This window comes from Vulpes lagopus, chromosome 7 (assembly GCF_018345385.1).
Source record: "Vulpes lagopus strain Blue_001 chromosome 7, ASM1834538v1, whole genome shotgun sequence".
In the NCBI taxonomy this organism is placed as follows: Eukaryota; Metazoa; Chordata; class Mammalia; order Carnivora; family Canidae; genus Vulpes; species Vulpes lagopus.
The window spans coordinates 5,415,585-5,428,801 of record NC_054830.1 but is presented as its reverse complement, the minus strand read 5'-3'; the positions used below and the strand labels follow the sequence as shown (position 1 = coordinate 5,428,801).

General features: G+C 57.8%; 1 protein-coding gene across 6 annotated transcripts in view; it reads right to left on the bottom strand.

Moving 5' to 3' along the window:
• Positions 1–13,217, bottom strand: part of FBN3 (fibrillin 3) — a 54,679-nt gene that overhangs the window by 7,398 nt on the left and 34,064 nt on the right. For all 6 annotated transcript variants that reach the window (XM_041764601.1, XM_041764602.1, XM_041764603.1 and 3 more), the window contains 18 exons: positions 10,780–10,905; positions 10,391–10,516; positions 9,899–10,024; positions 9,399–9,515; positions 7,397–7,525; positions 7,029–7,148; positions 6,051–6,176; positions 5,094–5,246; positions 4,884–4,949; positions 4,537–4,662; positions 4,265–4,384; positions 4,010–4,132; positions 3,138–3,272; positions 2,857–2,982; positions 2,104–2,310; positions 1,121–1,246; positions 470–592; positions 172–288 (listed from right to left, as the gene is read on the bottom strand). In XM_041764601.1, coding sequence (XP_041620535.1) covers positions 172–288; positions 470–592; positions 1,121–1,246; positions 2,104–2,310; positions 2,857–2,982; positions 3,138–3,272; positions 4,010–4,132; positions 4,265–4,384; positions 4,537–4,662; positions 4,884–4,949; positions 5,094–5,246; positions 6,051–6,176; positions 7,029–7,148; positions 7,397–7,525; positions 9,399–9,515; positions 9,899–10,024; positions 10,391–10,516; positions 10,780–10,905 — 2,292 coding nt within the window. The remainder of the gene's footprint in view (positions 1–171; positions 289–469; positions 593–1,120; positions 1,247–2,103; positions 2,311–2,856; positions 2,983–3,137; positions 3,273–4,009; positions 4,133–4,264; positions 4,385–4,536; positions 4,663–4,883; positions 4,950–5,093; positions 5,247–6,050; positions 6,177–7,028; positions 7,149–7,396; positions 7,526–9,398; positions 9,516–9,898; positions 10,025–10,390; positions 10,517–10,779; positions 10,906–13,217) is intronic.

Below are 13,217 nucleotides of genomic sequence, written 5' to 3'. Positions count from 1 at the left end.
GGTAAGGAAGGAGATTGCTACCAGGACATGAGCACCAACAGAGCAAGGACTTTGTTCTGATCACCCCTGTGTCCCTGATGTCTGGCACATGCCAGGCACTTGCTACTTATTTGGGAAACTAGTGAAGGCCAGTGCCACGTGCCAGCTGCTGGGAGCGGGGAGGGGACTCACCAAGGCAGGCCTGGCGGTGCTGAGTGAAGCCGGGGGGACAGTGGCAGGTGAAGGAGCCGATGGTGTTGACGCAGAAGAACTGGCAGTTATGTTGCCTGGAGGAGCACTCGTCCAGGTCTGCGGCACAGACGGTCCCCGCGGGCTCAGGGCAGGGCCTCCCGGGGCTGGGGGCTTCCCAGGGGAAAGACCCCAGGGATGGTGTCCGACGCCACGCAGTGGGGAGGGGGTGAGCATCTGGGGACGCGCCTGGGGCATCCCTGGGGGGCCGGAGCCCCACAGGGCCTGGGGGGGACATCACCTCTGCAGGTCCTGCCATCCTCCTCCAGCAGGTAGCCTCGGGGGCAGGCGCACAGGAAGCTGCCCTCGGTGTTTTTGCAGATGAAGGCACACGGCGTGGGGGCCTGGGCACACTCATCCACATCTGGAGGGTCGGCAGCATGCAGGGGGTCAGACAGATGTTCCCAGAGGCTCAGGGCCTGCGGTCTCCACTCAGGCCCCGCCGCAGCCTCCTTCCCACGCCCTAACCAATCAGACTCTGTGGGCTTCCATGAGGAGTTGGCACTTTTTCCGTAAAAGGCCAGAGAATAGACACGTTTGGCTTTGTGGACCACGTGGTTTCAGTTCAAACTACTCAACTTGGCCTTTGTGGCAGGAAAGCAGCCGCAGAGGGAAGGAAAACAAGTAGGCAGGGCCATGTGCCAATAAAACTTTATTAACAAGAACAAGTGGAGGGCCAGACTAGGCCCCTGAGCGGGGGCTTGCTGACCCCTCACCTGGATGAACCTCTCTGACCCAGTGTAACTGAAAATCTTAGGAGGCACAAAATAACAGGAGGAGAGTTGCCCAGGTAGGGTAGGGGCAGGGGCAGGACCAGGGATGCTCTGTTCCAGTTTTGCAGGCTGCACAAAGGGGGCGGGGCCGGGCCAGGGATGGGGGTGGGGAGGCTCACCCAGGCAGGCTGTGGCAGCAGCGTCCGGCGTGTACCCCGCCTGGCAGCGACAGCGGAAGGAGCCAAGGCTGTTGATGCACTCGCCGTGGGGGCACAGGTGAGCGAGCATGCGACACTCGTCCACATCTGGGGATAAGCGGGGCTCAGCCACGCCGGCTGCCTCGGGTCACTGGGGCACACCTCCACCCTCCTGCCCACCAGCCCTCTGCATGGGGCAAGGCCAGCCTCGACTTCCCCTTCCTGACCTCGCAGCCCCCACCCTTGGGTGTGAGTCCTAGCTCTCCCGGCAGAACACACTAGCAAAGCTCCTTCCACTATGTAGAGAGAACACCTGCCAGGCAGGGAGGGGGGACACCCTCCCCACAGTCCCACCAGGGCACCCATGCACAGGCGTGGAAGCACAGACAGAGATACACACGCACTGCACACCAGTCACACAGTGACGCACAGAATCACAAGGACACACGCTCACGGGCTCCTCTGTCCCCCCAGACACAGCCTCACAAAGGCACTTCCTCCTCAGTCCTTGATGTCATGGCGGCTCACTTGGGATGACCTGTCTCACCCCCACTGACACGCTGGATGAGACGCACTCATGCAGAGAGACACTCACTCTCCCTCACACACGCACCTACCCTGGTGGACACACTTGCTAGATTCCAAAACACGCAGGTGGGCTCAGTCCCCCTCAGCCACGTGGCATGTACCCCTCATGCAGCCAGCACGCACAAAACACACACCAGCCCCTCCCCTCACTGGCACACACACACAACACATGCTCACTAACACGCTCACACACAAGGAGGACGCACACCGGCTCGCACACCTGCTCACCCCTTCACCCAAGTTCATGCACACGCAGGAACGAATGGGCTCTGGTTCACACTGGTGTGCACACGCCAGCCTGCACAGAGGTGCACACGGTGCGCACACTCTAGCACCCTCTGGGACAGGACACGACCGTGAACAAACTCCCCCCTCACCTTGGCCTTCGGCGGTGTAGCCCGAGCCGTGCGGGCACAGGGCCCTGTGGACAGAGGTGCCGGGCAGGGGACAGAGCTCGCAGCGGGGCCCCCAGGCCCGGCCGCCCCCACAGCAGCACTGGGCCCTCGTGACGGCCTCCCCGCTGCTCGACGGAGCCTGGCACACGGCCTGCAGCACCTCGGAGAAGCAGGGCCCCTGCCGGACATCTGCGAAGGACGTGTGGGGGGTGGTGGGCGGGAGAAACACGCCGTCCAGGGCCCCTGGCCCCTGGCGTCCGGCGGCACTGATTGTCTCCCGAGGGCTCCCACATGTCTCTGACACGGCTCTGCGGGGCCCTGGGGTGAAATCCTCCAAACCACCGTCACCCGGCCCTGCTAGATGCCCTCTCGGGGTCAGAGACAGGCCCTGTGGCTGCAGAGCCGGGCGGCTGCCTGAGGTCAAAGGGCAGCGGGGGAGCCAGGGAACACCGGGGAGGGGGCACGGGGTGCTGGTATGCCGGACAGTGGGGACAGAGCAGAGGGACAATACCCAGGGCCGGTGGGAAGCAGAGAGGACAGGACGGGGTGCAGAGGAGGCTGCTGGTGACTCCAGGGGCCTGGCCTGTGGCCCTGCCTGGCGCTGGGGCATCGCGGAGACAGGGCTTGTGGGGCAAGAGGCTGAGCTGGCTCTGGGGTGAGCTGTGTGGGGGGCTTGGCTTCGGAACTCCTTGGCAAGTGGGGGTGGCTGTGCCCGCCGTGCCTGGCCACACTCACCCTGGCACTCAGTGCCGGCAGGGCTGAGCTGGAAGCCCTCGTCGCAGTCACACTGGAAGCTGCCCACGGTGTTGACACAACGACCGTTGGCACACAGGCTGGGCTGGGTGTGACATTCATCCTCATCTGCGGTGGGAGGGATGAGGCAGGGTGCCGGGGAGGCCAGACCTCCCCGAGCCAGCCTCCCTTTGCCCTGGAGAGTCCCCTCCCGCCGCATTCTCTTGCTTTGACTTCCCTCCCCGCCCCGGGGGGGTCCCTGCACCCCCAAAGCACCCCCATACCTGTGCAGCCGTCCCTGGAGTTGGACTGCGGCCGCAGGCCTGGGGGGCAGACGCAGGCAAAGGTGCCGATGAGGTTCTTACACAGCATGCCCCGTTCGTGGCAGTCCTGCTGACCGTCCGCACACTCGTCCACGTCTGTGCATAACCAGGGATAGAGGGTGGCCAAGGTCAGGCGCCCCATGGCCTGGCCCTGGGCTGTGGGGCCTGGATCCCACCTCCCTCTGGGGCCTCACCTGGGGCTGGGGTGAGGTCCACGCAGCACTGCACATGCCTAGCCACCCCCCGCCACGCCCGCCCAGGCGTCTTGAGAGCTGAGGGGTCAGGACTGTCCACACACCCGCGTCCCCTGCCCACATCAGGGTCTGTGAACCTGTCCGGTTCACCACGGTCCCTGGAGCACAAACCCCAAAGGAGCCCTGGAGGGCCGAAGTCCCAGCCCAGAGCGTCTCAGCTTTGACACTAAGGACATTTGGGCCCCAAGAACCCCTCGTGGGGGACACCATTCCACGCTCTGTGGTGTATTTAGCAGCATCCCTGGCCACCTGATGCCTGTAGCAACCCCCATCCTGCACCCAACTGTGACAATAGGAACTGTCTCCAGACATTGCCACCTCCCCTGGGGGCCACAGTTGCTGTCCTCACTGTCCTACTCAGCTCTGGAGGGGCCACCTGACCTGTTAGACTCGGGACCCCGTTTTCAACAGAAGCACCTGTCACAGAAGGGCGCCCGCTGCACCTCACGGGCCTCAGGGCTCCGCTCACTTCATCTCACCCTCGGGAGACCCCTGCTCTTATGTCCCTGCCTTCTCCAGGATGGGGAGCCCTGGGGCCTGCCCAGCACCCACTGCTGCCCCTGCCCCTGCCCGTCCTACCTCGGCACATGGCCCCGTCCTCTCGCAGGGCGTAGCCGGCTGGGCAGGTGCACACATAGGAGCCCTCAGTGTTGCGGCAGCGGAAGGCGCAGAGCAGGGGGTTCAGGGAGCACTCGTCGATGTCTGGGGAGGCCAAGGCAGAGGCCAGCTGGGCCGGTCGGCCTCTGGGGTCCACGCCCACTGCCCCCCAGGCCAGCCCCCGGCGGGGCCCCCCAACCAGTGCACAGCCCAGCTCCTGGGCGGGCAGGGTCTTACCCTCGCAGGTCATCATGGGGCCAGGCTCAAAGCCATCAGCACAGGCACACTCGAAGCCTCCGATGACATTAGTGCAGGTGCCTTGGCCACAGGGATGCCCGACGGAGCACTCGTCTGTGTCTGGGGTCAGGGGAGGGTGGTCAGGGCCCACAGAGAGCACCCCCAAAAATGATGCCCCTGGCTTCATAGGACCAGGTCCAGTGGCCCTCTGCACTGGATGCAGGGTGGGCACCCCAATCCCTCCTTCCAGAGGACGCGAGTTGGTTACGCACCGATGCAGCGGATGCCCGTGAAGTCCAGGCTGTAGCCAAAGGGACATTCGCAGCGGAACGAGCCATCGGTGTTGACGCAGAGGCCGTTGGTGCAGACGCTGGGGCTCTCCGCACACTCGTTCACGTCTGCGGGAGGCAGGGGTTGCAGGCACGACATCTGTCACACCCAGCCACACCCAGGCTGCCTCCCTTCCCTCCGGGGGGCCCCGTGCGGTCCAGGGCCACCCACTGGCCAAGAAGGGAGCCTGACACTTGGGAACGGGGGCAGAGTACAGACAGGGCTGGGTGGCCGGGGAGGCAGGTGTGGTGGCCGGGAGGGGCCCTTAGCACATGGGTGAGGGGCTCACCTTCCCGAGAGTCATCCGGGCCTGGGACGGCCCCATGGCCGAAGGGGCAGAGCTCCTGAAAGGCAGCTGGACATCAAGAGGGGAAGGGGGTGAGGGCTGGGAGCCAGTGCAGCCCCCAGGAGCCCCCTGAGCGGGTGTAGGAAACCAAAGGGATGCAGGCAGGCAGGTAAAACCCAAGGGGAGACTAGACAGGCGGGGCGGGGCGCTCACCGCTGCCCTCCTGAGGACACAGCTCACAGGGGTCGTCCCAGCCCTCGCCAGGCCTCTGGCTGCAACAGCACCGGGTCTTGGTGGTGTTGAAAGCTTTGGGCACAGAGCACTTCCCAGCCTCAAAATGGGTGAAGCAGAAACTCTGCCGCGTGTCTGTGGGGCGACCCCCGGGGAAACATTTGAAGGTCACCCGGTCCCCGAGAACGGGGTGCCCCGACCCTACCAATGGCCAATCAGAACCAAGTGCAGGCCCTTGACCGTGGTGACTGGCTCCAAGATGGACGTGTGACCCACCCTGGGCCAATGCGGGTCAGTCCTCGGGGCTTCTGCTGGACCCCCAGACACCCCTTCCAGTAACGCCCCACATCCACAGCTGTGGGGGTGCCCCCGAGGCAGGAAGAGCAAACTCAGCCATGGTTATTCCTGGCTCAGTAGCCCCTTTGTGGAGAGATGAAGCATCTGATCCTAGAGAGCCAGAGGACCTGGGACTTTGGACCCCAAATCCTTGTCTTGAGCCCCCGGTCCTCAGCCCGGACCTCTCATCAACCTGAGAAGTCCTCCAGGGTAGGTTAGGGTCTGAACAACAAATACTGGTGGAGTTACCCTGCCCTCCCCCGCTGTTGCCTCTAACCTGGGAGAGAAGAGGCTGGCTCGGACTGGTGGAGGCTAACCAGGAGACGAAGCCAACCCAGGTAAGGCAACTGCAGCCACTACAGGGCGAGCAAAGCCCAGGGGACCAGGTTAGCCCAGACTGGACCGGGATAGCCCTTTGTAGAAGTGACGAGTCTGGCCAACAGGTTGCCTGGACTAGACTAACCCCACTAACGCAGAGAAGCATCTCAGCCCAGACAGAGCTCTTGGAGATCCATACAGGAACCTGCAGCCCCCCGTATCTGGGTGACCCGACTCTTCTCTCCCTCTCTAAGCCCTGTGTGCTTCTTTGGGCCACACACTCACCAAAGCAACGGTGCCCATTGTCCGAGAGGACAAAGCCAGGTGGGCAGAGGCACTGAAAGCTCCCGGGGCTGTTGGTACAGGTGCCAAAGAGGCAGAGGTTGGGCTCCTCCAAGCACTCGTCGATGTCTGGAGGGGCAGGGACATGAGCTGGGTGGAGGGCACGCAGGACCTCCGCCAGAGTGGGACAGCCTCGGCTGTCAGGAGGGGCAGACAGAGCGGGGGCCGAGCCCGGGAGGGTCCAGCAACTGAGGCAGGACAGGTGCCCTTGGGACTCAGCATGAGCTGGAGCACCAGGTGAGTTGTGTCGGAGTGAGTTGGTGGTGGTGGTGGTGGTGGTGGTGGTGGTGGTGGTGGGGGTGGTGGGGGTCTTTCCTAGAAGGTATCTCCAGGTCAGGGGTCATGGTCAGGGAAAGTTCATCTTTATTTTTATTTTTATTTTTGGAAAGTTCCTCTTTAGAGACCAACTTTGTACAAAGCTAACCAAGATTGGATACACTTAGCTTACGCTGGATGAGGTTAGCTCCAGGTAACTGGTAGCCCAGAGAGAGCAGACCAGGGGAGGCCAGGCCAGGCCGATCGAGGTTAGCGCACCTGGTCCCGGGCCAGCCCATCTGCTCAGGCCAGACTGGTCCAGGTTAGCCAACACAGTACAAAGTCACCCAGATGCGCAATTACACCAGCGGAGCTCGGGCCAGACTGGTCCTTGACCATCATTCATTGAGTAAAGAGTTCTAGATTCACCACGACCCCACACCCATGCCCCTTTTATAGGAGTCATGAGGAAGCCTATGGGCCCCAGAGAGTGGCCAAAATGATCCTAACAGCAGTAATCGTGTATGGAGCCGTGTTGGGTGCTGTGCTGAGTACACCTCCACCCTCACCATGACCCCAGCTGGCCTTCCCATATTACAGATGGGGAAACAGAGGCCCGGAGATGTCTCCCCAGCCCCAGAGTGGGAGTTGGGGCTGGACACTCACCGACACAGCGGTCATTCTGCACCTGGAAGCCAGGAGGACAGATGCAGCGGAAGGAGCCCTCGAGGTTCTGGCAAGTGCCTGGCAGGCAGGTTCCTGTGAGGCTGAAACACTCATTGGTGTCTGTGGAGAGGAAGAGGAGGGGTCTCAGCACCCTCACTTCAGAAAAGGTAGGTTTTTAAAGACAGCCTTACCCCTACACCACAAACCCTGTGAAAGCCTGGGTGTGACGCGCTAGTTTTCTTTCTTTTTATACCTTAAAATAAATGCACGATTACGAAACGGAACCGTGAGGACTTGGAAGTACCAACCGCAGGTAAACTCGGAGCAAGTGCTGGCAGAGACGGCTCCCACTGCAAGGCGGGACTCACCCACGCAGTTCTTCCCGTCGGCCGTGAGCTCGAAGCCATCCTGGCAGAGGCAGTGGAAGGAGCCGGCTGTGTTGAGGCACTGGCCAAATCGGCACACCTGCCCCGCCAGAGTGCGGCACTCATCCATGTCTGCAGAGGGGGTATGGGCAGGCGGGGTCACCCACGGTCCTGGGGCTCTGAGCCTCCCTTGCCCTTCCACCCACAATGACCTGACGTTGATGGTAGTGACTTTAATTTATCATATACCCATGTCCTAGGCTCTGTGCACTAACTATCCAAGGAGGCAGATACCAGTATTGTCACACTTTAAAACAATTTTTTTATTTGAGAGAGAGCGAGAGAGCACAGAAGGAGAATAAGAGGGAGAAGCAGATTCCCTGCTCAACAGAGAACCCAATGAGGGGCTCGATCCAGGAACCCTGAGGCCATGACCCGAGCGGAAGGCAGACGCTTGACCGACTGAGCCACTCAGGCGCCCCAGCCAGTATCGTAGCACTTGATGCTATGAATTTGCCTCTGGCTACTCCATTAGCTGAACCCCACAAATTTTGCTGTTTTCATTTTCATCTAATTCAAAATATTTTCTTTTTCTTTTTTTTTTTTAGATTATGTATTTATTTATTCATGAGAGACACACACACACAGAGGCAGAGACACAGGCAGAGGGAGAGGCAGGCTCCCCGCAGTAAGCCCGATGTGGTGCACAATCCCGGTATTCCAGGATCATGCCCTGAGTCAAAGGCAGATGCTCAACCCCTGAGCCACCCAGGCGTCCCCCCCCTTTTTTTAAGAAATTCAAAATATTTTCTGATTTCCCTTATGATTTCTCCCTTGTGCTCTGGATTCTTCTATAGCAGTATGTTTTAAATCTTTTTTTTTTTATTTTTTTAATCTTTATTTATTTATGATAGTCACAGAGAGAGAGAGAGAGGCAGAGACACAGGCAGAGGGAGAAGCAGGCTCCATGCACCGGGAGCCCGATGTGGGATTCGATCCCGGGTCTCCAGGATCGCGCCCTGGGCCAAAGGCAGGCGCCAAACCGCTGCGCCACCCAGGGATCCCTATAGCAGTATGTTATTTAATTTCCAAATATTTGGGGATTTTTCTGGATGTCCTTCTGTGACTCATTTCTAATCCCCTTACATTCTGAGGACCCGCTTTGTGTGACTTCAATTCTTTTAAATTTGTTAAGGTTTGTTTTATGGCCCAGGCTATGGGCTTTCCTGGTAAATGTCCATGTGCACTTGAGAAGGACATGTGTTCTGGAATGTTCTATAAATACTGACCAGGTCTTACGTGATTGACAGTGTGGTTCAGATCTTCCCCAGCCTGACTGATTTTCTCCTTGTCCCTCTCTTATTGAGGGAGGAGTGTTGAAGTCTCCAACTATATCTGTGGGCTTATCTGTTTCTTTTTATAGTTCTGTCCATTTTTTATGTCATCTGTTTTGAAGCTCTGTTGTTAGATGCATATGAATTTATGGTCGTCATGTCTTCTCAGAGAACTGCCCCCTGAGTATGTGATATCTCTCTTTGTTTCTGGTAATATTCCTTGTTATTACAGTCTATTTGGTCTCGTATAAATTAGGTGGGTACTACTACTAATCTCCCTTTTTGAAGAGGAGGAAACTGAAACCTAGAGAGTGGATGACTTGTCCGGGGTCACGAAGCTGGCAGGTGCCAAAGCGAGGATTTGGAGTCTCGCTGCCTGACCCTGGAATGCATGCTTTCAACCACTGCACTCGACTGCAAGCATCACCCAGATCTTTGTCGCCCTCCTTGCACTGTCTACCTGCTGCCACCAACCTGAGTGTGAGAGACCCCCTGGCAGCTGACAATTGAAGAGGTGTGGGAACTTTTGTGGTTGACGCATTTTTTAGAGGGAGCACCAACCGTTGGGGTTGTTTTACTGAAGGGATCCCTGAGGCCAGATCCTTTATTTCAGAGAGGGACCCTCAAGACAAGCCAAGGACACACTTTTCCCGCCAGCCCAGGGGGCTCACCCACGCAATCTCCGCTGTGCGTTGCCACAAAGCCGGGGAAGCAGAGGCAGGTGTAGGAGCCGACTATGTTCTTGCAGGTCCCGTTTCCGCACGGCTGCCGGTCACACTCGTCGACGTCTGCCGGAGCAAAGCCCGCAAGCCCCATCCAGCTCACCCAGGGCATCGGGCAGCGCAGGGAATGAAGGCCTGGCTGGACCCAGCCTGCCTCCCCTGCATCTAGCCCTGGCCAAGTGGATGGGCAGCGACACCCAGGGTGGGGGGTGTGGGGGTGTGGCTAAGAAGTGCCCCACAACTATTTATTGCTATTTTGCAAACTTAGGCTTAAGGAGGTGAATAAGGCATTTACCCCACTTACCCTTAAGTGCACGGACTCAAACCTGGTCTGTCTGTGAGCCAGGTGGATGAAAGCACTGTCATCACCCCAGGGGAGGTGTAGACTGTGCCCCTCTCCCCCACTTCGCAGCCTGGCTCTCCGGGAGGAAGCAGGCAGGGACTCTCACCTATGCACAGGGTCTGGTCCGTTGAGGCCCGGAAGCCACGGTGACAGAGGCACGTGTAGCTACCCTCTGTGTCCACGCAGTCACCGTGGCTACAGACGTTTGGGATCTCCTGACACTCGTTCCGTCCTGGGGGAGGGCAGGCAGTGTGGCGTCCCTGGGACCCCACCTCCACACACACACACACACACACACACACACACACATACATACACACTGTGTTTGCTGAGCCCTTCCGTGCTGTGATGGGGAAGCCAGAGCTGCCTGGAAGCTCCGTATTCAAGCTGCTGCCAGCACATGATCTCATTCCTCTCCCAATCCCCATCAACAGGTGCTCGGCACCCCCACCACCCCATGGATGTGGCACCCCACAGCCACGGAGAAAGGCCCAGACAGAGCCATGCCCTACTCAAGTCACAGGGGACAGGGCCTAGCTTTGCCCCAAACCCCACACCCTCAGCCCCCTACCTGCACCCTGCTGGGGTCCCCACTCACCCACACAAGCCCCGCCGGGCGATGGCTTGTACCCTCGGGCACACACGCAGCGGTAGCTGCCAGGGATATTGATGCAGTCGGCATTCTGCTGGCAGGGGCTCTCCCCGCTGGCACACTCGTTCATGTCTGCGGGACACAGCCAACGGGCAGGAGTGCAGTGGAGGCTCCCCTGCCGGAATCCAACCCCAAACCCTGCCCCAGCCTTTGAAAGCAGGGAGTCTCTCTGGGAAAAGCCGGAACTAGAGGGCGAGCAGTTATGTGGGAAAGGCATTAGCCCCATTGTACAGAAAGGGAAACTGAGCCCTATGGCGCTGAAATGATTTGCCTAGAGAGCACGGGGTGGGGGAACAGCTTCCCATCCAGGGCTGGGGAGGCCGGGCAGGCGGCACCTTCGCAGACCAGCAGGACGCTGTTGTAGCTGAAGCCTGTGGGGCACTCGCAGCGGAAGCTCCCGATCTGGTTGATGCAGATGCCACTGGCACAAATGGCCGGGATCTCTCCACACTCGTCGATGTCTGGGGAGGGCGTCAGCCGTCAGCAGGACAGCCCAGCCCCAGGGAGCATCTGGGGACACTGAGCCAAGGGGCCATGCAGTCTGGCCGCAGACGAGCACCTGCTTGAGTAATTCTGCGGTGGCCAAAATCTTTCTGACACCAGGGAAGAGATGGGGATGCGGGACGAAGGGCAAAGAGCAGAGGGAGCGGGCGTGTCTCCACTGCAAACCCACTGGCTCGGCCCAGCAAGGCTGCCTGTGCCTCGAGGGGTCTGCTGTAGAGCAGGGAGCCGCGTGGAGGGTCCTGGGACCACGCGGAGCAAGAAACTGGAAGGAGAACAGCGGTCGTCAGGGGCGTGACTGCTCACGGGGGACCGGGTTTCTTTTTGGGTGATGCAGATGCTCTCACTTAGACTGCGGGGATGGCTGCAGCCCTCCGTGAGCACACGAAGAACCACGGCATTGCACCTGAGCCGGGCGGAGTGTGTGGATGTGAGTTAGATCCCGGGAGAGCTGTTATGTAGACAGTTGACACTTAAACAACGCAGGTGCGAATTGCAGGGGGCCACTCAGGCATCTATATTTATTTTTTATATAAAAATATAAATACTTTCCTTAGGTGTAGCTTCCCGATGATTTTCTTAACGTTTTCTTGACGCTAGCTTACTTTATTGTTAGGAATGCAGCCTCCTATTCACACAATGTGTAAAATTTGTGTTAATCTACAGTTTGCCTTTTCAGTAAGGCTTCTGGCTGCCAGTAGACTACTAGTTAGGTTTTGGGGGAGTCAAGAGTTTTATGCAGATTTTTTGACCGTACGGGGTTTGGTGCCCCTAACCTTCATGCTGTTCAAGGGTCAACTGTATAAAAAGGGAATCCAAAAAATCAAAAAATCAAAAAATCAATAAATAAAAAGGGAATCCAGGGGCGCCTGGGTGGCTCAGGTGGTTAAGTGTCTGCCTTCGGCTCAGGTCATGATCCCGAGGTCCTGGAATCGAGCCCCAAGTCGGGCTCCCTGCTCAGCAAGGAGACTGCTTCTCTCTCTGCCCTTCCCCACCACTTGTTCTCTCTCTCTCAAATAAAAAAATAAAATCCTAAAAAAAAAAAAAAAAAGGAATCCAGTGTCCAGCCATAGGGGACCAGGACAGGTCCACATGCGGTACATATACTATAAAGCAAGGCAAGAGGGATAGCACGGCAAGCAGTAACCTGCCTGGATCTCCACAACCTGTTGCTGGCTGAAAAAAAGAGGAGTTGCAGGCCAACGTGTAGGGAATTAGAGAATTTTAAAGTTTCAAACTCCTCAGAAAACAGTGCCATACGTTTTCAATAGGCACCTCTACATGTACTGAAATGCACAAAGAAGGATCCAGAAATCCTTGGGACAGCATGGGAATCTTGGGAGAGTGAAGGGGACTTCAGTTGGACACGGTGACTGCAGGGGGAGTAGATCTTAAGTGCTGTGCTTGTTTATTTTATTTTTATTTTTTTTTAAGATTTTATTTATTTATTCATGACAGAGAGAGGCAGAGACATAGGCAGAGGGAGAAACAGGCTCCCTGCAGGGGAGCCTGATGCAGGACTCGATCCCAGGACCCTGGGACCATGACCTGAGCCGAAGGCAGGCACTGAACTGCTGAGCCACGTAGGTGCTCCCCCTTTTTTCTGCCATGCTTTTTTTTTTAATTTTTTAATTTTAATTTTTTTTTTTTGCCATGCTTGTTTTAAAGAAGGAGAATATGCCCGTGAGGGGAAAACACCTGGAAATGGGTTCTTTAGTTCAACGCCACCGGCTGAAATGTGGCACACAAGGATCAAATCGAACAAAACCTTGCTTAGCTTAGAACGGAAGTGTTCTGACCCATGTTGCAACACGGATGAACCTTGGGAGACATCTCGCTCAGTACAAAAAGCCAGACCCATAAGGACACCTCCTGCAGGACCCCACTCCCAGGAGGTCCCCAGAGGAGGCCCATCCACAGGGACAAAGAGGAGATGGTGGGAGCCAGGAGTGGGGCAGGGGGTGGGGGGGTCAGTTCTTCCTGGGGATGGGGTCTCTGTGTGGGGAGATGGAAGGTTCTGGAGATGGGTGGTGGGGGTGGCTGTGCAACCACATGAATCTGCTCAATGCCACTGAACTGGACACTTAAACATGGTTGAGATGGTAAATCTCACGTTATGTGTATTTATCAGAATTTTTAAAAATGAATGACAACTTAATAAAAATACTTTTTTTAAAAAAATAAAGCAGAAGTGTTTGGCAACAGGACTCCTGGACCAGTCTGGGGAGTTGGAAGTGCCGGAGCATGGGGTGGGGGTGCACGGAACGGAGAG